The sequence below is a fragment of the Tyto alba genome, unplaced genomic scaffold (genome assembly GCF_018691265.1).
Source record: "Tyto alba isolate M040663 unplaced genomic scaffold, T.alba_DEE_v4.0 Super-Scaffold_16, whole genome shotgun sequence".
Classification (NCBI taxonomy): Eukaryota; Metazoa; Chordata; class Aves; order Strigiformes; family Tytonidae; genus Tyto; species Tyto alba.
The window spans coordinates 23,449,856-23,471,627 of NW_024881278.1; the positions used below are offsets into that span (position 1 = coordinate 23,449,856).

General features: G+C 33.7%; 1 protein-coding gene across 2 annotated transcripts in view; it reads right to left on the reverse strand.

Moving 5' to 3' along the window:
* Window positions 1-21,772, reverse strand: part of LRPPRC (leucine rich pentatricopeptide repeat containing) — a 92,981-nt gene that overhangs the window by 39,409 nt on the left and 31,800 nt on the right. For both annotated transcript variants that reach the window (XM_032989458.2, XM_042789694.1), the window contains exons 15-25: window positions 21,534-21,561; window positions 19,204-19,261; window positions 17,963-18,069; window positions 17,673-17,750; window positions 17,290-17,343; window positions 16,467-16,580; window positions 15,139-15,269; window positions 13,613-13,698; window positions 11,804-12,008; window positions 3,608-3,732; window positions 2,879-2,985 (exon numbers count right to left, since the gene is read on the reverse strand). In XM_032989458.2, coding sequence (XP_032845349.2) covers window positions 2,879-2,985; window positions 3,608-3,732; window positions 11,804-12,008; window positions 13,613-13,698; window positions 15,139-15,269; window positions 16,467-16,580; window positions 17,290-17,343; window positions 17,673-17,750; window positions 17,963-18,069; window positions 19,204-19,261; window positions 21,534-21,561 — 1,093 coding nt within the window. The remainder of the gene's footprint in view (window positions 1-2,878; window positions 2,986-3,607; window positions 3,733-11,803; window positions 12,009-13,612; window positions 13,699-15,138; window positions 15,270-16,466; window positions 16,581-17,289; window positions 17,344-17,672; window positions 17,751-17,962; window positions 18,070-19,203; window positions 19,262-21,533; window positions 21,562-21,772) is intronic.

Genomic DNA, 21,772 nt, shown 5'->3' on the forward strand with positions numbered 1-21,772 from the left:
CTAGCAACACTGCAAACCGTTACCTTATCAACCACACTCTGTGAAGCCTTAGAATTTAGCTGCATTTCCCCTCAGTCTTCTCAATCACAGCTCATCTTCCACTGAGCATTTCTTCAAAAAGAGACTCACAACACCCAACTTCCAGATGCTTCAGTTTACTACTTCTAGTATCAGTCAGATGCATTCTTTGCCTCATCTTCTTTCTATTCACCATTCATGGACTTTTATACTATCATTCTCTGCTTAGTCTTGCTATCCTTCCAGCAAGCAGATGAGCCCCAGAGCTTTCAGCCTTCTTGCTATAACAATATCCCAAAACATGAGCTTATATATATATATATATATGTGTATATATATATATGCATATATATATATATATATATGCTTGCACAACACATTTGTGACTGGATAATGTACAAACACAGCTCTGACCTAATTTTTATAATCTTACTCAAATCTTACTCTTCTTTCTTTCCCACTATTATCATCCAGTAGTATTTTACCACAGATTGAGATTTAAGACTTATTTTCTTATACCTGGGGCTTTGAGTTTCAAGTTTTTCAAAGCAGCAGTTGTCACTAAGTTTCACATAAGGATCTAGTGCACCTCTGATTTCTAAAAAGAGCAAGAGCAGGCAGAGGCAGTGGTCTCCAGTGAATAACACCCCATTTAAACAACCATATCCTCCATCATCTTAATTTCCTTAGCTCCTAAGGAAATTTTTTGCCAGCTTCATTACTACCCTTTTAGATAGTCTTTATAAACTCCATAGATATTTTCAAAACAGATATCACATCACTAAAATTAACTGATCACCATAATCAGCAATACATGATAAAAGTATGTGCTGAAAGGTAATCTAATATTCAGCAGTGTCCAAAATGAGAAAGCAGCACCAATTGATCACTTTCACTGAATATTATTTCTCAAGAAAGGAAAATAGAAAAAATCTGAGATGACCAACAAGAGAAGTAACTTAGTTGCAAAAACCACTAGACTAGAGAAAGGGCTATACATACACCTTGTACTCTACCTTCCACATTGTACTGATCAATGCTTCAACTTCCCAACAAACAAAAAAAGCAAATAGTAACTTGTTTATGGCTTAAAACAATAAAAGCTATTTTCTTCTTCAACAAAATAGCAACTTTAAGATTCCTCCCCTGCTGTGGAAAAAATTTATTTGAAAATACTTAACATACTGTTACACAGTAAAAGCATACTTAAAACGTAACACACCATTTAATAATTGATTTTCTGCCACTTTATCCCCTGGTAAAGTACATGCATATTATTCCTAGCTAAATTCCTATACTCCTAAAAATTCTGGAATTTAAACCCCCTTTTTCTCAACAGTATACACAAAGCTCTAATTCATACTTCATGAAAGTTAGGTAAGAGCAAGAAAACCAACTTTATATAGCATAAAAATCCAGGAAAAGTTCCATTTAATCTCCACATATCAGGTGTTCAGATTTATGGCCAAGTATCTGCTTGCGGTTACTAATAATTTATGATCAATCACCAAATACTGAATACTTGCAGAAATAACTTTACACCTATAAAGAAAATGACAAAAGTTTCAAAGCCCCAACAATTTGATAGCTTGTTTGCTATCATATTAATGACTGCTGAACTGCAGCCACCAATCTAAGTTTTGAGAAATTAAATGCCAGTATCAAAGAAACAGCTGCTAAATCACACAAAGTACCAGTTTTACTCATTTGGCTACAATTTTCTTCCAAATATCAGATTTCATCCTTGTACCTCCTATATGCTTTAATCACTATAAGAACAACTCAAGTCCTCAGTGTCATCTTCTGTCAGATACTGATATTTCTATTCTTCTGTACTGTAAGACTTTGAGCTCCAAAAAACCCTCTTAGAACAAAAATATCAATGCTTCAACATTGTGCTTAGCAATTTCCACACACCCCACAGAAGGACAGTATTGTTCCACCACTGACAAACAAGCAGATTTTCAGTTAAGAGTTTCTAAATGCAAGAATGCTATCAGATAATTTAAGTAGGGATAACTGGTATTTCAAATATTCTAGGGGGAATTAGGAAAAAAAACATACTTTGTTTTAGGAAGGAAAATAACCCCGAAATTACATTATAGATTTGTGTATGTACATAACAAAAACGATGAGGAAAAAGTATTACTTTTTCTACAGATGCCTCCTCCTACACATTAACTGGAAAAGTTATGCAGCATTTTAAAAACATACAACTGTGTTAAGAAGAAAAATAATCACAATCTGGGCAGACTCCACAGCTGCCCCTTTGACTTATCAATTTCAGTAAGCACAATTTCAATCAAGTCTAGATAAAATATACTAATCCTAAATAGACCAAGTTTGTCACCTACCACTTCCTATAAGCTGCTTACTATCCTGAAAAAGAGAGAGAGAAGAAATGCTAAATTAAATGCCAAACAGTAGCAGACAGCACTTGTTTGGATGATTAACTTGTAGACAAGCATTACAAATAAATCTGAGCATGGTCTGCAGCAAATTAAATTCCAGTGCTTTTAAGAACAAAGAATTCCTTCGGAAAGAGGATTAGCAACTTTACACCCAGGAATGCCAGTTTAATTTAATTGTTCCACAATCCAATATTTAATATGCAAATATCATTTTGATATGTAATAGCAAATTTGAAAAAGTGAGGAAACCATTTCAATATACAACAAGACTGTCTCTTCTGAACTGTAATTATAGAAAATAAAGCTCGTTGAGGTTTTTTTATTATTATTGGGATTGAATTCTATTAACACGAATCAGAATAAGTCTAATTAAAGGTTAAAAACTTTAAATGTTTCTAATTAAGAGTCTAAATAGCTGCACGATTAGAGTACTATCGTTAAAATCCCACCTCAATGACCCTCCTGGCCTCTTTGTATTTTCCTGTTTGCAAGAAGGCAAAGAAGAGATCATAAAGAGCCATCATGTCACCATATTCGCTGCTTATAAAATCTGAAACTAAAGAGAAAATAAACCTCATTAATTTACTAAATATACTGAAGTATTTTAATATACAAGTCAGATAATATTAATATTTTCCATGCATCACAAAATTCCAAGAATAAGCTGTAGAGAGATTAATTTTGAAACATACAGAATGATTACAACATATTACACAATTTGTTGTAGCTTTGCAGTTGAGCATGTTTAAAATGTTTTTATGTTTATCTGCACTACATTTTGAATTACATGCAACAAAACAGAGAAACTATATATTGACATTCTCTACTTGTGGAGAGTGGTGCTATAGGATTTCTTAACTGTACAACTATTTGGAAAACAAATGTGTGTTGTTTTACTGCCGTGTTGTGTAATATATATAGCTAGAACAAGTATTAGCACTAATCTTTGAGAGCTTGATGCTGTTTTATCCAAACATTTGGATTCTTCTACATTTCAAATTAATATCAATTTTCAATCTGAAGAACGTAGGCATCATTTAAGTGCTTTAAAGTTACACATATAAACACAAACAGTATTTTTTTTCTTTCAGTTGAAAGAAATAATATACAGATCCTGGAAGAAAAGCCTCCAGAAACACTCCATATAACCAGACAGCATTTGGCTACATGCAACTAACCCTTTTGCAGAAGATCCGCGTCTCCTTTTTCTATCAGTCTACAGTAGATATTATGAAGCTGAAGAATTTTACCATACTTCTTATAACAGTGGATTAAAGCTTCCAGAGCTGCAGGCATGTCATCCCTTGTGTAATGAAATAAAACAAGAATAAAAACAAGCATTCCAAGCAGGAGCAGTGCATGGTGAACCCACTTTAGTCTTGAAAATTTCAGGGAAAATTCATTCAGCAGTCTATAATTCAAGAATGCATTTCCCCCCACCCCCTAAAATATGCTAGTTATTTTTAAAAAAACAGGTAAAATTCTCCTACAAACAAATACCACGTATGCTTGACAGCCACAGAAATTAAAACAGAACTACAGATTTATGCTTAAACCTCTTAGCTGTATATTTTTTGATTGCATGACTACTGTTCACTACAAATAAACCAAAGGTGTGATTGCTCTTCAACATCAAATGCACTTAATTTCTGCAGTAAAATCCTTAAATTCTGCTATGTATTAGTGTGACAAAAACCCAACTCCACCGAAATTTGTTTGCATTTAAGAATTCTATTTTTGTTGTTAATAAGTAATATTGTGCATATTATATTATACATAGATTGCTTTATACTTGTTTGACACCTTAACAGTCTAGCTATAAATCATCTGTTGATTTTCATTTCATCACAATTGAAAGGCTAGCATTTTTCCATTTTATATAAAGGTCAGAAGCCAATGTATATTTTCTGCAATAAAAACGTAATTTGTGCAATTAAATACAAAATATATTAAGGTACCAAAATGTATTTTATACTGGCCTATCCATGTCACATGGACCCATGGCATTAGTATATATCCATGGTACTAGTAAATTAGTACATAAGATGCTGACTTCCTTAAAGGCACTTATACAGAAGCCTTTGAGCAGTAAGTACCAGTAACAAGTACAGTATTTCCATTTTGTTATCTTAGACCTTCACTGAATTTTTCCCTACATGTACAGTATTAACACCTTCAGAATCATATATAGTCAAAATGCAAAACTGAAAATCCACAAAAATAACCAGATCTAGAATTTAAATTAACAACAAATATAAATTAACATTCTATACTGTGCAACTAACAGAACTAAATCACCTGCTGCAGACCCTTTTTCAAAGGTTTGCAACCCAGTCTAAAAAAAAAAAAAAAAAAAACAAAAAAAAAAAAAAAACAAACAGAAAAACCCAAACCAACAGAGGATAACCACTGCAACACTGGTAAAACAATATGTGAAGTTATTCTTTGAAGGGTAATATTTAAACTGAAACAAACCAAGATGAGAGCCACAAAATGTAGTAAGTAGTCAAACAGTCAATAAGACTGCATTTTAGATTTCAAAAGGTTTATCAAATAAAGGGTGGTGGAGGTAGGCAAAGAAAAAAAATAAACAAATTAAAAAAAAAAAAAATCACTTAACAGCATCAGCCAAAGGCCATAATAGAGCTGACTTGAAATAATGATTTTGCATTCCTGAAGCAACTTTATTATTGATCAACTGAATCTCAACAAATTAAGGTGTTACTATTAAAACCAGCCAAATTCAGACATCCTCTCCTCACATTACATTTCTTGTGCAGCAAAATTTTGCCTTTTCAAAGAATGAACTATCTAGACTACTATATATTACTATCTTCAGCTAGGCTGATATTTTTAAAATTTTAAGGAGTAAAATAAAGAAGAATTAATTTTGTTCAGTAATACTGGCATTCTGAAAATGAACCTAAGATGATGGATTTCTACCTTATCCCCCTTACTGAGCCCTGTTTACAATGCATCTTCTGGCACCCCATGGAGTCATTTGAATTTTTGTCATTTGGGGTGAAGACTAAATTACAGGTTAATTTCAAAACTGCAAGTAGATGTTGCAGGCTAGATTACTGTCATAAAAGAGAAATACTATGGTAGTTACCATAGACAGATATAAAGCTTTATATAATCAGTATTTTTCTCCTGCTTTAGATGCAAGTTCAGTTAACATCTAAAAAAAAACAGTTTTACAGGAAACTACTCAATTTCTAAGGAGGCACAACAACATTTATACATTCAAATTAAAGTTTTCAGTGATAAATCTAGCTTTTCAGATTGATGCTCAAACAGCCATAGTATTGTCTCAGCTGTATTCCTAAAGGATTAAAGTGACTGTTTTTAGGTCAAAGCTATCAATAAATGAATGAATAATTGGAATGTCATTCAAACACGAACATTAACAGTTTTCTAGTCTCTAAATGTATACTTCTGAAGGTATTAATACTGTATAAGCAGAGAAAAAATGTCAGCAAAGAACTGAGATACCAAAAGGGGAAATACTGTATTTTTTTCTGGTACTTACTGCTCAAAGGCATCTGAATAGCTCTGCATTTAAGCAGGTCAGTATCTCACACACTGATTTATTAGACATTTGTTTTATATCTATCAAAATCTGATAAATTTGTTCAGATGCATTCAAGCAACCAACTAGCCACCCACAGTTTACTAGAGAATGGGGTTTATAAAACAGATACGTGATAAAACTGGCAATCAACTATAAAACAATAAAAGTCATAAAAGTTTAGCCTCTACAAAGAAATTGTTTGTACTACTACTGCAAAGAAAAAACTATCAAGCTTACGGTTCTACTTAATATGATTTATTCAACAACCTGCAGTAATTCTTAATTGTCACAAACTGCAGTTAATTTGAAGTAAGTACCAGCAACTATTTTTGTAAGCAGTTTTTACAATCCTGTTAGAAAATGAATGAAAATTAGGAACTTCCTGTAGGCTTCAAATTTTGCGTATAAGTAACATTTTAATGTGTTTCTTGTTATGACTCACCACAGGAAAAAAAAAAAAACAAACAAACAAAAAAACCAACCGCACAAAAAGACTTTCCACATTTTAAGAAAATGCTGTTTAGATATAAGGATTTTAAGCTAACAAACAGTCATACATTTTAAAATATTTGGCAGTCTTTCGGTACAAACTTATTCACGTTGAACACCCTTTTATCTTCCCAAAGTACTACACTACTACATTAAATAATTACTCTTTAATTAATATGGATCAAGTCTAAAAGAAAATCAATCCCATATACTCATAGCCATGTTGGAAAAATCTCATTACAGTGTCAGTTTGGACAAAATAGTATTTAAAATGTAAGCACAGATGATCCATGCTTCATTTTGAGTTGGCCAGATACTACAGCTTTAAATCACTAACAAATACTATCTCTTCAGGGCTAATACCTGTTCCACTTAGAGATTAGGTATATTTTTCCCCTCTCATTCAAACTTGTTCTTTTAAGAAAGATGATACACTATTATTTTTGAATGACAGGAGGAGCCTCAGTCATCACTGTATTATGCTTGGCCCTTACTCAATCCCGCAAGAGTACTACTATGGCATTACTTTTCAACTAAACTGATGCTAGAGTTAGGATATCATAAATTTTTGGATTAATTTGGTTTCTGTTTAGGATGCCTATGAAGACCAAGATACTATGGGCACAATCTTCAGAAATATTTGTGTGGGCAGTTTTACTCACACGAAGCTATTTGAAGACACAAAATTACTCTGATGTCTGAGTGTTTGTAGAACACACTCTGTAGCAGCCCTGGCTATAACATGCATGGATATAACAACCCCCCTTCAATTTCAACAAGCCACTCCCCTCGTGCTTCAAGAACGTAGCACTAAATCTAACCCTTTTACTTGTAATAAACAACTTTCCCAACCAGAGAGTCTGCCTGATAAAAATAAGACTCCAAATATTGATTTTAATTGGAATGAAGTGCTGCAACATTATGCATAAAGCTTTAGTGAAGTGGCAATTTACCTAAGGGGTTTACTGATTGAAAAGCTCTCAAACCTGAAATCACTGGAGAGGTAAAAAGAAAAAAGGGACTCTCTGGGGTGGGGGTGGAGGGTAGACTAGTAAAACAAATCCCTCTCTACAAATCTGAAGCAGATGTTAGTGTAGAGGGAAGTCAATTCAGCAAGGTACAAGCAGCTTTACAAAAATTATTCTGTTAAAAGAGAACGGGCTCTTGAAAGAGCTAAATGTTTTTCTGTTCATTTGCTATACTAAGGAATCTTCAAGGAGACTGGTGTTGCAATTACAACTAATCCTCCCCAAAAAATTAACTGTGTTGAAGGCTTTGTAATTTCCCTAGGTACAATTTAGCTGTCACTTACTTTAAAATTTACTCAAACATGCGTTCCGAACAGCACTAACTTCACATGTCAAGTGCTTTCCAGCCAATTGAGTCTAAACTGGAAGTCGGTGTTAAACAACTGAATGATTAGACAAGATAGCTCATTTCCCTGCTCTTTTGTTCAGAATAAAATGCCACATTTACATTATCAGACTCAACAGGATTTTCTGACAGAGGGAGAAAAAACCCTAGTGAACACTGTCCGTACCAAGCACATGAAGCCTGTCATTTACCAATCATCCTTCAAAAAGCAATAGCCATGAATGTAACTTAATTACGACCCAATGATCCTTGACGAAAAATCATCTTATCACTGTCCTGTCCCCATAGGGCAAATGAGACACTTTTGTCCATTGGCACTGATGATGCTAAATTCCTAATTGCAATAATGGATTAAGAGAGCCAAATATCCCTAGTTTCATTGCAACACGTAAAGCATCGTAACACAAATATTTGAAATAAAGCTGTTAAAAATTAGAAAAAACTCTCCCCTACTAGAGATAATTTCCCCCCAACTACAATATCACCTAATTTAAAGAGACGCCTATTTTTAAAAGTAAATTTACAAGTCAGTTAACTTTTATGTGCTACAGAGTCATCTCAAACAAAACCACAGGTGAATTTAACTCCATGAAAATAACAGAAGAAACACTGGCAAGGCACTGGAATCACACTGTAACTACTACATAAGAAACAAAGCAAAATGGGTTTATGTAAGATTAATCACAAACCAGCACACAATGCTTTACTGGACAACCATGTATTAAAACACACTGACCATTTTTAAAGCAACATAATCCAGCCTTTTGATAGTTTCAAATACAGATAGTAACTGCTTGCATTCACTGACTTAAAACTACTAAATATTTTCTTCATAGTCTGTAGCATAATATTTTCATAGTTTACCTGCAGATTTTCTTCCCTCTGCTTAAGAGCACTTCTGATACAGAGAACCAGTAAATTTCAAACCTGAACATGTTTTGTTTTGTTTCTTTTCTCAGAGGTGATATTATTCAAGGAGAGCAGAAACAAATTTATGCTAATGAAGAGACAGGAACCGTATCAAGTTTTTAAGATGCATGTTCCTGTTTTTGGTTGTACGAAGTTGGCTTGTACAGCCTTCTTGGAGGAAGAAAAAAAAAAGCATCAATAGGTACTGTATCTGTTAATTTATCATCCTGTAAATATGTATTATCAAAGTATCATACAGCACAGGAGCAGGTTAGCTTCACAAGCCTCTTCAGTTTTGTTAAATGGCTCATCTTCAAATAGGTTTTCCCTGACAGTTGGTAAAGCAGGTAAGAGCCAAAAACTATAGTCCTTAAAATCATAGTAAATTTTCTATGGTGTAGGTAACAGAGTCTTTTCCAATTATTAGCAGTTGGAAGAACCAGCTCAGAAGTAAGACACGTTTTAAGAAAAAATACAAGCTCTTCACATCCTTGCAGATTTTAGAAACTAAGATTTTTGTCATACTGTCCAAGGCAAGTTTATCACCTTGAACGACAGATCAAGGTTCCATATGTGGACTTTCTCAATTTTTAATGTGATTTCACCATCTTGAGAAACTATTCAGAGTCACAAAGATCACACAGTTAAGAGCAGGGGGGTGGTTCCCCTTAAATTTACTCACAGTAAAACAAAAAACAAACAAAAAACAGTATGAGTTCTCTCTCTAGTTACTTCAGTTAAATTTTCTCAAAATACTAAAGGCAAAATGCCCATTCTACTAGAACATTAGATTTTGTTAGTTTTCATCAAGTTACACTGTTCACCATCAACAATTTTTTCTTTTCCATGCTCTGCTGCAAATTATCACTTTTAACATGCACTAGGACTTAACAAGAACTTCAGAATAGTCAGGACTGAGTACAGCCAAAAGAGGTAGATAAAAACATTTTACACCTGCAGTTGCTGAAATCTTCTAAAGCAAACCACATACCTTTACAAGCAATTACAAAGTTTGAAATAAATTAACACAAAACACTAGCACAACCACTCCTGTGGAACATTAAAAAACATCCCAGTGCTAATTTCAGAGGCATGCTGACGACCTGCAGCTAAATGACAGCATTTCAGCATGATACTTGAGGTAATAGATGGCAAATAGTAAGCATTGCTGAAAGAAATGACTAACACTTATTTCAGTCACTCTTAACTTTCAAAAACTCTTAGCATATAAAAAAAAAAAAAAAAAAAAAAAAAAAAAAGAAAAAACAAACCACGAAATTCAATTTTTCCTCCCAAGCAAACTATGTGGAAAAAGCTTCTCCCTTCTGTTCTGTCTAACACTGGAGAGGAAGCAAGTCTTTCCACTCACAGGGCAGAAAAAAAAAAAAACATAGAGAATGAGCTTAATTTCATATATATAAATACAATACAATTATATACAGGTGAGTATCAATGACTTGTAGCCATACAGTTCCACAGAATGGAATTACTTTCTCCTTTAAAAATCTAGTCTCATCAAAAGCCCCTTTATTTAAAAAAAAACTTTTTAGAAAGTTTTACCAAACATTTATAATTCAAGAGAATGTGGAATCAAACTAAAATAATACTCTTTACTGTTGTCCTTTGCATCCACACATGAACACCTATTTCATTACATCACCATATACTAGCTCAAGTGAAAAGAACCCAAGTAGCAAGCACCATGTACAACCTGCACATCAACATGCATAAAGCAATTATGTAAAATATAGCTGCTCTTACTGCACACTGCAAAGCATATCAGATATTTTTCCAACACATTAGTTACATATGATTGCAGTTAAATTACTCCTATAAACTCGTCCTGTGATGCAACCAAGGCAGTGTTGCTGACTGATAAGATGTACACTATATTCTCAACTGTTGACCTCTACACTAAAACATTATTTTTAGAAGAGAATGTACATGCATCTACCAAGAGTTACATCTTTTTGACAAGAACTTTGAATAAAGTGTTAAACAGATCTTGCATACCTAGAATACTTACAAGAACTAAAAAACTCTACATGTTAACAAAAACATGAATATGCATCTTTGAGGCTGATTTACACAATACTATGAAAAAATTCACTTTTTCATAGCTATTATATTTAAGCCAAGAACATTTCACATACATGAACCAAACTGCAAGAAACTGATCAGTCACTCTAGCTACAAGAGGTTAAAATCCAGCAACTACATAAATGACACAAGAAAAACTAAAAGGATTGTGTGTGTTGTAAAGGAAGTGAAAAGGGTCTCTTGGCACAATTTTAGTAAAAAATTGTTATATAGTTCACACATACGTTTATTCAAATATCCTACACCTCATAATGAAAATTTATGCGAAGGAACGTGACGCATGGAATGACAGATACTTCCTGCCAGAATGAATGAACTTCCTCTTCCCTGTTAAAAGGTACTTAAAGTAATCATGGGTGAAAAAAAAAAAAAATTATCACAACAAACAAGACAATACTTTGTAAATTCAGCAACATAGCAGTCTATTGGCAATAACATCAAATTATTTGAACTATGTGAATTAAAAATATTTCAGTGTTCAACAACTGCTTTTCAACTCACCACACATGTACTGGATGGCACAGCAAAATAATGCTGTTTTGATGGGAAAATACATACAACTTAACCACAAGAGCTGAGAATATACCTATAATTCTCTGAATATCTATCTTATCAAACAGACTTTAGAATGAACTAATTCATAAGCATATTCCAATATATAGTCACTTCATCTCCGATGTGTCCATAAACTGCAACTGTTGTTCCCAAAGACCATGATGCAATGTAGAACTGATGAAAACAGACTTATCTAACTTAAGAAAACATATTTATTACTAATCCTAGATCAATTAAGTATTATTTGCATGCATGTTTATATGCATCAACACTTTCAAACATGAATGTGCAGCTGTGTACAGCACACACAGGTCAAATAACAAATAAATATCATATAATAACTTGTTTCATCTAAAGCCCAAGCATAGCTTACTTTTCAAGGTGAACTGTAATCAGAGGGGAATGAAGAACAGCAGTTTCTGCCAACCCCAGATTCACAATCGTCTCATGTAATCGATTCACTGTTTCAACTTCACCTCGCATGGCAGCAGCATTAAGAATGCGGAAAAAAGATGCAACTGTTCTATCTGTGATATGAATATCCTTCTCTTTCATCTCTGTTAGAATGTTAATAGCATCTACAATGAAACAACACAAAAGACCCTTAGGTAATTTCATGTAGGGAAAACAAACTGCTATTAAAACAGCATTTCAAACCCAGCAGGAATGTAAATTCTGGTGTATAATGCCGATTTCAAGTTAATTACTACTTGCATTTCTAAACGAGACTACAATTATAAATCCACAATAGCATGGTTTTATCATTTTGCTGCAACTTTGACTACAAATTATAGATAGGAACTGTGTGCCCACTCTGCACCACATAACCCTGTACAGTCTGCCCTATAGCTGCAAGATTCTACTAAATGGATGCTTTTATCGTTCAATGCTAACATCTGCTAAATCACTCCATTGTTTCTTCAGCAGATGGCTTGTCACGAGGCCAGATAATAAAGATATGTTTACACTGTATATACAGCCAGACTAATGGTCTGATACCGATAGGGCCTGTTTGCTGTGTCGATACTAATTAGCCAAGGAGAGCCAATGAAAGCTTTCTAACAGACTGCATGTTAAAACATTAGGTTCATTAAGCTTCATTAGTAAGGCAGAAACAAACATTTTGGTGTATGGAATAAGTGCATTTTTAGAATGTTCTTAATTATTGCATAGACAGAATGTTTTGGCCACTTTACATTTGGCTACATTTATGAATAGTTTTATTTTCTGAGGGACATTTATGCTCTTAAAAGCAAGCTAATCTTTTCAGACTGCTTTAATGTACAAGTGGTCATGATCTGATTTATTATGATTTGGAAAACATCAGCTTTGCTTATTATTTTTCTAACAATAAGCTTGATAAGAAGTCAAGACAAATTTCAAAGAAAGATTGTACAAGAAAAGAAATGTATTAGCTTTTTTGTTTTATTGTATAGTGTTTTGTATAAAACTGTAACATTTTGTGTGTAGGCTTGGACCACATTTTTATGGTGTTAAATCTACAAAACCATAGAACTTGGTATTCAGAATCACCTTTTAAAGTTGATGACAGTCTAGAATTCTTTTAAAGATCAAACAAATCATGTAAATTACAGAAATTAAAGAGCTAACAGTTTAATGCAAACATCTAGAAATACAAAACAGGCAGTTTGCAGAACGCTCATTAAAAGTCAAAATTTCCAGGCAGTTTGACAGATTGACTCTAAAATTCAGTAACAAATACATAAAAGAACACTAACAGAAAAATATATACTTTATAAAAAGTTACATTATTTTTTGCAGTACTTGGCTCTTATGAGAAGGTTATGTTTATAGGTTTTATGTTCAGCCTTCAGACCTTCTTAAGCAAAAACAAAGCCATTAGTCTAGGCACATACGCAATTTGTGCCATAAGTCATGATCTTCAAACTCAATCCAAACAGCAATGCTAATAAAAACTAGCTGCAGAAATGCAAAAAGCACTGAGCTGTGCAAATGTAAATGACAAGCTTGCCAATCCATTAAAACTAATGGCCTGCACTGTCCAAGCATCTCTGGTTGAATTCACATGCAAATTTGTATGCAAAATGTTCAAGCACTTTTCAGGACATGATATACCATTAATATCAACTCACATTTTTATTCTTGAGGCAAGATACCTTCATTATATAGCAGAAACACACAACGAAAGCAAATGGATTACCTTCTAGTCTACCATGCTTTCCTAAGACTTCTACCAGCGCTACGTACTTTCCAGTGTCAAGAGCAACAGGTGAATTCTTATGGAAGCTAGAAATTAAAACATTAAGAATTGTATCAACAGACAGTCACATTTTATGGATTCAGCTTAAAGATTTATTTTTATGGCTGCAAAACCAAAAAACAGCATTGAGAGCTAAAAGTTATAGTAAGTATTAAAGGAAAAATCTGATAGATTTTAAAAGATGCATCATTAAGATGCAATTTAAAAATATTATCCACACAGCCTCCTACCCCCCAAACCTCTATTTAAAGAGCCAAATGGTTTAATTAATTATTTGGTACTTACTGCATAAAATAAAGTATTTCCTAGAAGCCCAGGAAGAAAACTCAATCCACAAGGCCAGGGCAGGACTATATTCTTTCCAACAAAGAACATGGAACTATTTGCCTATAAGTAACAAATTAAAAACTACTATTTTAAAGTCTCTGCTACGTATTTGTTTGGGATTTTTTCCTGGAAGTTTTAAAATTCATTCCTTCTCTGTTGTTTCTTTTTGTAATAATTCAAGAGAGTCACTTCTTAGCAATATTATGCTACACTCGAGGCAGATCAGTAAAAATGTGATACTGCAGGGAAGCTCCAGTAGAAGACTCAATTTTCCATCATTCAAGCTTGCTATGGGGATCATGTGAGAGCAGTAGTGCAGCCAAAACCAACACAGTACTGTTATTTGAAGAGTGGCAAATTGCTTGATATTCATAGCTCAATCATTTCACATAATTTCAAACACTAGCAAGGTGTAATGAGCACCTGCCTGCTAACCTACTATAAAACCAAAGCAAATACTCTGTGAGTGCATATGAGAGAGAGAACCTGAAAGTAACACATAACTTATTCTATATTCACTGTAGCATCAGAATGAAAGGAGGCTTTCAGGGGAAAAAGGGAAGGGGGAAACAGATTATCTGTAAGAATTTGCTCTGGAGTAAGTCATGCATAGCATGTTTTAGTTGGGAGCTAATTTTCACAGCTATGATACAAAGCTCTGAAAACAAAAATTCAAAGTAGAATGCTTGTTGACAGTCTTAAAATAACGCCACTCAGAAACACTGCTATTCTAGAGACAATATAGCTGCAGCATATCCTAAGCACATTCTAGGTGCTTTCTAACACACAATACAGGTACTTTATTTTCCCTTAAGTTAAGCCAAACTTCAGTTTTGACACTATGTATGTTAAAAAAAAAAAAAAAAAACAAACAGATTTTACATAGCAATTTGCCTTTTTTAAAAAAATAAAAAAAAAAAATTTCTGACCATGCAAAGTAGCTGCTTCTAATGTTCAGTTGTACAAAGCTAATTTTTTGTTTCAAAAAAACACATCCATGACTGTTTTAAATGCACATACATTGGTAGGGAAAACTAATTAAAAATGGATGAGGGGGTTAATACTCAACCCACTTAATTCAACAAGGTCTGTGTATCAGCATAAATCTCTCTGACATGTTTCAGTGCCGGTGTACTTACACTTTTTCTTTCAGGTTCATTGCTTCTTCTACATTATCATGGCGACAGCACAAATTTATTAAGGCTGCATAGCCACCGACAACCATGTCCGGTTCGTATTTGGCTTTCACTTCAAGGGCTTTTTGCATATTCTAAAAAAGGAACAAAGCAAAGATGTGAACTAGAGGAAAAGTCAATATGACATTACGATTCTTACATGCTCAGTGTATAGTTACATGACTACTTTAGTGTTCTTAGTAGTATAAGATCATACCTGAAAATACAGTGATGTAATGCTTTAGCAAATTTTAAGAATGAAATTTATTTTGCATAAATTAGTACTTTCCTAAAACACATTTTAGAGTAACTTGAAGTAGATTTCGAAATAAATTTTCTTGCTTTACATTTGTATTTCTAGCATGTCTTAATGTAAGACTTTTTTTTTTTTAATCCAGACAGACACCATAAAGATGATTAACCTAAATTCTAAAATAGGTCTTATTTACTTGGAATTTATAAGAATTTTCACCTGGTAAATGGCCAAACATATAAAAAACTACTTTCTAAAGAAAAAGATACAACTTAATGATCCCACAGAAAGCTTATTTCTTTATACATTCCTATTCATACATTTGACCACTTTAAACTTGCAATGGTGTTTGCTTCTAGACTTATTTCATATGCAAAATTGTAGAGACAGACAGCTGAGAATCACTCTTTCTAAAGCAACAGAGAATATTGTGCTATCATCTGCACGACTTACGGTTCCTATATATACAGCTTTATAGGCAGGATCATACTGAACAAGAAACTGAATAAAAGTGTGGTGATACCCCACAAATTACAGACACACACTAAATGAATGTAAACTACAGCTGGACGCCTGCCGAATGGAGGCAAGAGACCCTTTATCTCAGAAGAGCTTTCCTCCTGCAGGAAAATGGAATTTCAATCCCTGCATTAACAACCTAGCAATATTTGAATTGCAAATGACTAGTGCATGTATCAGTTGCTTGACAATCTAGATAGAAGAGACCGGAGCCATGGCTTGAAAGGACATTTGGCATGTATGATAAACCTATCACAGCTGTTACTATCATTCACTTTGCAGATTATTGTAAACAAACTTCAGCAACCCCAAAACATGCCATTCAAGGTGTTGCTGAAATTAGTTAACCTTTTGATTTAATTGCTTTTTGCACTTATGTTTGATTTATAAGCATCAAACCATGAAACCTCAAGCACTGCACTTGTCTTTGCTTAACTACGTCTTTCCATAATACAGTCATTTATGTCCCTTTAAAAATATAGCTATGTGTTTCCAATTATGTCTGCATTGCTTAAGATACCTCTTCTTCACAAAGAGCATGTATGAGTTGTTTCAAGACATCTGTAATAGGCTGGTTTTCAGCTTTTCGCTTTTCTAGTTTCTTCTCCAAAGCAGACACGTCAGATTTAGCACTCTAAATGGAGGTAACAGAAAGAATGTCAATTGCAAAAACACCCTTCCCTGAACAACTTGTCGGATCACTTTAATAAAAGACAGACAAAATAATCCTCTTTCATACTCTAAGAAATTTTTTAATCATTTAAGGTGCTTTTATCTGTTTAAACACTACATACTAATTGAAGATTTGAGTCAGAATGCAGTAAAAAAAGCATTAAGTAGGATATCTACAAACGTCAACATTACTCTTTCTCTCATACTCAGTTCTTTGTGTTCAGGGAAGTAGGGAATAGAAACCTGTTTCTTTTCCCATCTCCACTCTGCTCAGATCAGAGATGTAAAGACTTGACACTCCACCATTAGAAGCAGTATGGATTTATATGGTTCCTGCCACTCAAGTGGATCACTGTAATTTACAAGCATGAATTAAGCCTCACATCACCACTGTTAACTAACTAGAACTTTCAAAAAAAATATTTACCAGACAGGGAAACTGAGGCATGAAACCTCAGCCAACTCCAAGGTCAAACACCAGGTCTATGTGAAAACCTAGATAGCCTTTACTCCTAACTCTGGAAAGTAACCTCTGAACTTCAGTGGTATATTTAAATAACGTTAATATACTTGCATGATCTGAAAGCTAGTGATTACGCTTCATCTAAAACTCATACCCAAACATTATTATTACAGTAAGAACAAGCATAACTATCTCTGAATTTACTTACTTCTGCAATGTTGTCTGTAGACAGGGATTTTTTATGAGACAGTAACCTTGCATCCTAAAATGTAGTAAGAGAAAGATATCACTAATCCCTCCCCAAGTTCAAATCTCTTAAGTAAGCAAATCATGCTAAAAATGTTCAAATTAATTATAAATTGCAATGCTAAAAAAAGCTGCATTATTACAGTGACTTGAAAAAGCACTTATTAAATGTATCTCTTTCACATATGAAATAAAAACAGCTTCAACGGTGAAAAATCACGGAAAGGTTAAAAGGCTTACATATAATCACTGCATAAAGATATTTATTTTGCAAAGGAGAATATATTCACAGAGTACAGATACTCCATTTTTTAGCTTCAAAGTAGTAGCTATAGAACCACAGACCTTAATTAATTCAGGAACTTGAAAGGAGTCCAGTAGTCTGCAAATGCCGCTGCAGTGGGTTGGAGGGATAACTATATTCTGTACCAAGAGGTGGGGAAAAAATTATATGAGTTTTGAAACACAACCAAACTGAAATTTGTCTAACAGAAATTATCTCAGACGTAATTCAAGTCTCCAGCTCTTGCATGTCATTGAGAAGTGGTCTGGTTGTACTTAAAAGCAGCAATTTCAAATCTAATAGATACATGTCAGGCAGGACAGGCATTATGTAGCAAAAAATGAAATGGTACCATCTTCTTCAGCTGATGGAAGTATTGTCTCAAACGCTCCTCCTTGGCCTGTACCTCTGAGTCACTCATGCTGTCAATCAAGTGATAAAGAAAATAGCCAACAGCTTCTGTGGAAAAAAACAAGAGAAAGCATTCCACTAAAATTACCGAGACTGTCATGTTATCAAGATTAATTTATAAGAAATCATTTTGGTGTGAGATGTCACCCTGATGAGAGGCTCTGAAATGGCAACAATGATCACTGAGGCATAGAGATTATGTGGTTTGGGAGCACATATCTAACTGGTGAGTGAAAGGAATATTAATTATTTTCAGACCTAGTGACAGCTTTTCAGTACAGAATCTTACTTCAATCTATTTTTTCCACTACTGTGTGACAGAAGTGGTACTGCCCAAGGCCTTCCCCCCCTTTCCTGTCCGCTACCCCAAATAGTTGCCACAAATATTTTGTCATTGCTCAAAAGAGAAAACAGATTTCTAACACTTTGCATATTTATTCTGTACATTTTACCCATTATATTCCATTACAAAGGTATGTTAAGTACTGTAATATTAGTGTAAAAACATAAAAAATACTTTAACCATTAGATCAACTAGTACTGAAGAAGTTGTTTATTAACCAATGAAAATCAAGTTTAACAGTTTTTAGCAAAGAGTGATAAGTTTCTCATCTATGTAAGTGCAAAAATACATGGGGTCCTGGGGCTGAGAAGAGGAAGAGCAATTTTTGTCTTCTCAAAGGTTAGCTTTCCCCAAACTCCCTTGCCCTTCCAGCCCCCCTCAAGGAGGGAAAACCTCCTCTTTTTAAAAAACGGGTTATACAGAAAAAGTATACTTATATCAAGGTAGAAGATTTGGGATGTTAAGTACCATTTTGCTTCACAAAATCAGAAGAGCCACTGAACGCAAAACTAGGTTGAAAGACTGCTTGTCTTTTTTTTTTTTTTTTTTGAAAGTATTTAAAAAACTATACTGTGTTCATTCTAAATCTCTATTTTGGTTATTAAACTCAGAAAAATAAATCGTTATCAGCAAGATCTGTTTTATAATTCTAAAAAAAGATCTCATGGATCTCGCAAAATATGCTCTGATTATTTGAATCAGGATTTTACCCAACATGTTTTCAAATTTCACTTTCGAAAAGAAGCAATCAGCGTTTACTGTTGTAATCCCTCAAACCCATCATTACACAGAAGAACGGATTTGTGGATAAGTTACAATCACAGAAATTGAAACTCTACCAGTTGGTCCTGGAGGCGTCTGGCAATAACGTTCATCCTTGTACAACAGTTCTGTTATCTGGTAAGACAGAATAATCGTACATTGCAGCCAAAAGAAGCAAGCAAGGACAAATAGTATCTGAAATTGAATTCTCAAAATAATAAAGCATTTCTCTGTTAAAGTATTATTCTTTACCACATCATAGTAATTCCCTAAGAAATACAAAGAAGTTTTTTTTTGTAAATAATAGGTTTTTCTTGAAAAAACATTGCAAGCAGAAATGCTTTCTGAGGTATGGCACTAAGACAGACACTCTAATAATCTTTTTATGTATAATTCTACAGAAAGTTAGCTATTAGATATAATTTACCAAAAGACTGAAATTGGCTCATAAATCTCTTCCTCTAATTTATTCAGAAAGAAGCAAATATATAAAGAATACAGGGGAACACTATTTACCATGTTGTACTAGATTTAAGATAACTAGTACAGCTGCTGTAAATAAGTGCAGTTTTGAATGACAAAATATGCAACCATAAAAATTAACTGCATTTCACTAAATTTAGCACATGTTCCATCAGTCAAACTGAAAGAATACATATTTTACTTCATCAGAGGAGAAGCAGCATTTACTCAAAAGCCCCCACATCCAACCTACAAGAACTTTAACCTAAACTACATCACTTTAAAAATCCATTTGACTGTTCTTAAGTAAATTACATCATGTTTTGTTAAAAACTGAAATTTTAAATATTTCAAGAATTTTGCTTTACCTGGCATGATTCTAGAATGCAATCTCAAAGAAGTTAGAGGGATGTGCATTCCCACTGTCAGAGTGGTGTGTATTAAGTAATGACAAAAAAAAAAGGAACCCTCACCTTCAATTGTTAATGAAAATGGATAAACAAAGTCAGAAAATACCAGATGTACAAATACTCTATCACTTCGGATTCTACCAACACCACGGGCACTGCGCATAGTTAAACTACTGCTTGCTTCTGTCCTTTTGCCCTCATCCTCCTATGACAAATCAACACAGAAGAACCTACAACTACAATAAAATCTAAGAAAGTCATAACACAGCTGTTCTGAATGAAATCTCAGAGAATAACAAAAAGGATGGATTACAAAAAAAAAAAAAAGTGTGATTATTTCTAATGCTAAATATCTGTTTATTTCCCAAGTTAGCATTTCTTATTTTAGAAGGTTAATACGCTTATTTACTCATAAATTTAGCAAAGATAACAAAATGTATCTTTCTTCCATTGTGGACAACAGCAAAAGTAACTCTAATACTTCAGGTACAGACTGCCATTACTTCAGTCCTCTGACTGTCCTTCAAAATTAATTTCATAATGGGAGTAATAAGAGATCTGCTTTTTTTTCTCTCCCCACCCTCCCTTTTTATTTTTTAGATGCAAAAAGGGAAGGATAGAGGCAGAGGACAAAAACATCTTCTCACCATAGTCTTCACACAACAGAAAACGATAATAAAATACAAAAAAACCTGCACCTCAAGCTGTACCTGATTAATAGAAATGATTAATCAGTGACTTTCCAAATTACAACTTCCATTTCATTCCAAGATTTCTGTGTAAAATCTAAAATATACTCAAAGCCATGTACTAGTTTATTAGTCAGCAGGTACAATATCGAATTAGAAAGACAAAAAGCACAATGCACCCCTTCCCAAATTCTGTAACCACATCCCAGGCAATATCTGCCAAGATCTCCTGTATGCTAGTGCTCTGGAAAATTTATTGACAAAGTTATATTGCAGTGTCTTTCTAATGTAGCCCATACCAGGAAAGGCAAGATGATCGGTCATCTCCCCTTGACTTCATGCAGATGATTTGTTTTATCTGGCTTTGCCTTCAATGTTTTAAGTTACATGACAGAAATGTTATAATTCTAATTGTGCCTTATTATTTTATTAGTACTAGTGTGGTGATAAGAAGAAAGTTTAGGGAAGGCAGGAGAGGGAATTAAAGAATGTCAGATTGCACAGCCATGGCAAGCTTTGTTCCAGAAGCTACAATTGTATACTACATATGTGTATATATATGTAATATATATACACACCTTCAGCTATAACAACACTGATCTAGAAATTGGAGTAGAAGAAGCTACACTACATGGTAACACCACATTTGATTTTTCACAATTAAACTTAACTGCTCAATTTGAAAACTCAGTTTCATACACTTGTACAATCTGCCAATGACATGTCTTGCTCAAATTAATCAGCTCTACAATTATTGGGCTCAGAATTCAGATTTACAGTAATGCATCATAAACATGCAGTGCCTAAAGAACTTGATTTTATTTACAGCATTATTATCCCACTTACCTTGCTCCAAAGATGTACATCATTTGAGCTGAAGAGGGCAGCAAAGGATAACAAATTAAAAGCAAGAAAATGATTCTACTGTTATATATTAAAAAAAAAACCCCAACACAGATCATTAACACTGAGTATCTTATTAAATTATTTAAATAAAATACAATAAATGTCAGATACTGTTTAAAACAACTTTGTACAGAATAATATTGCACTTTTTACTGTATTGCATATGGTCATAGTTTCTG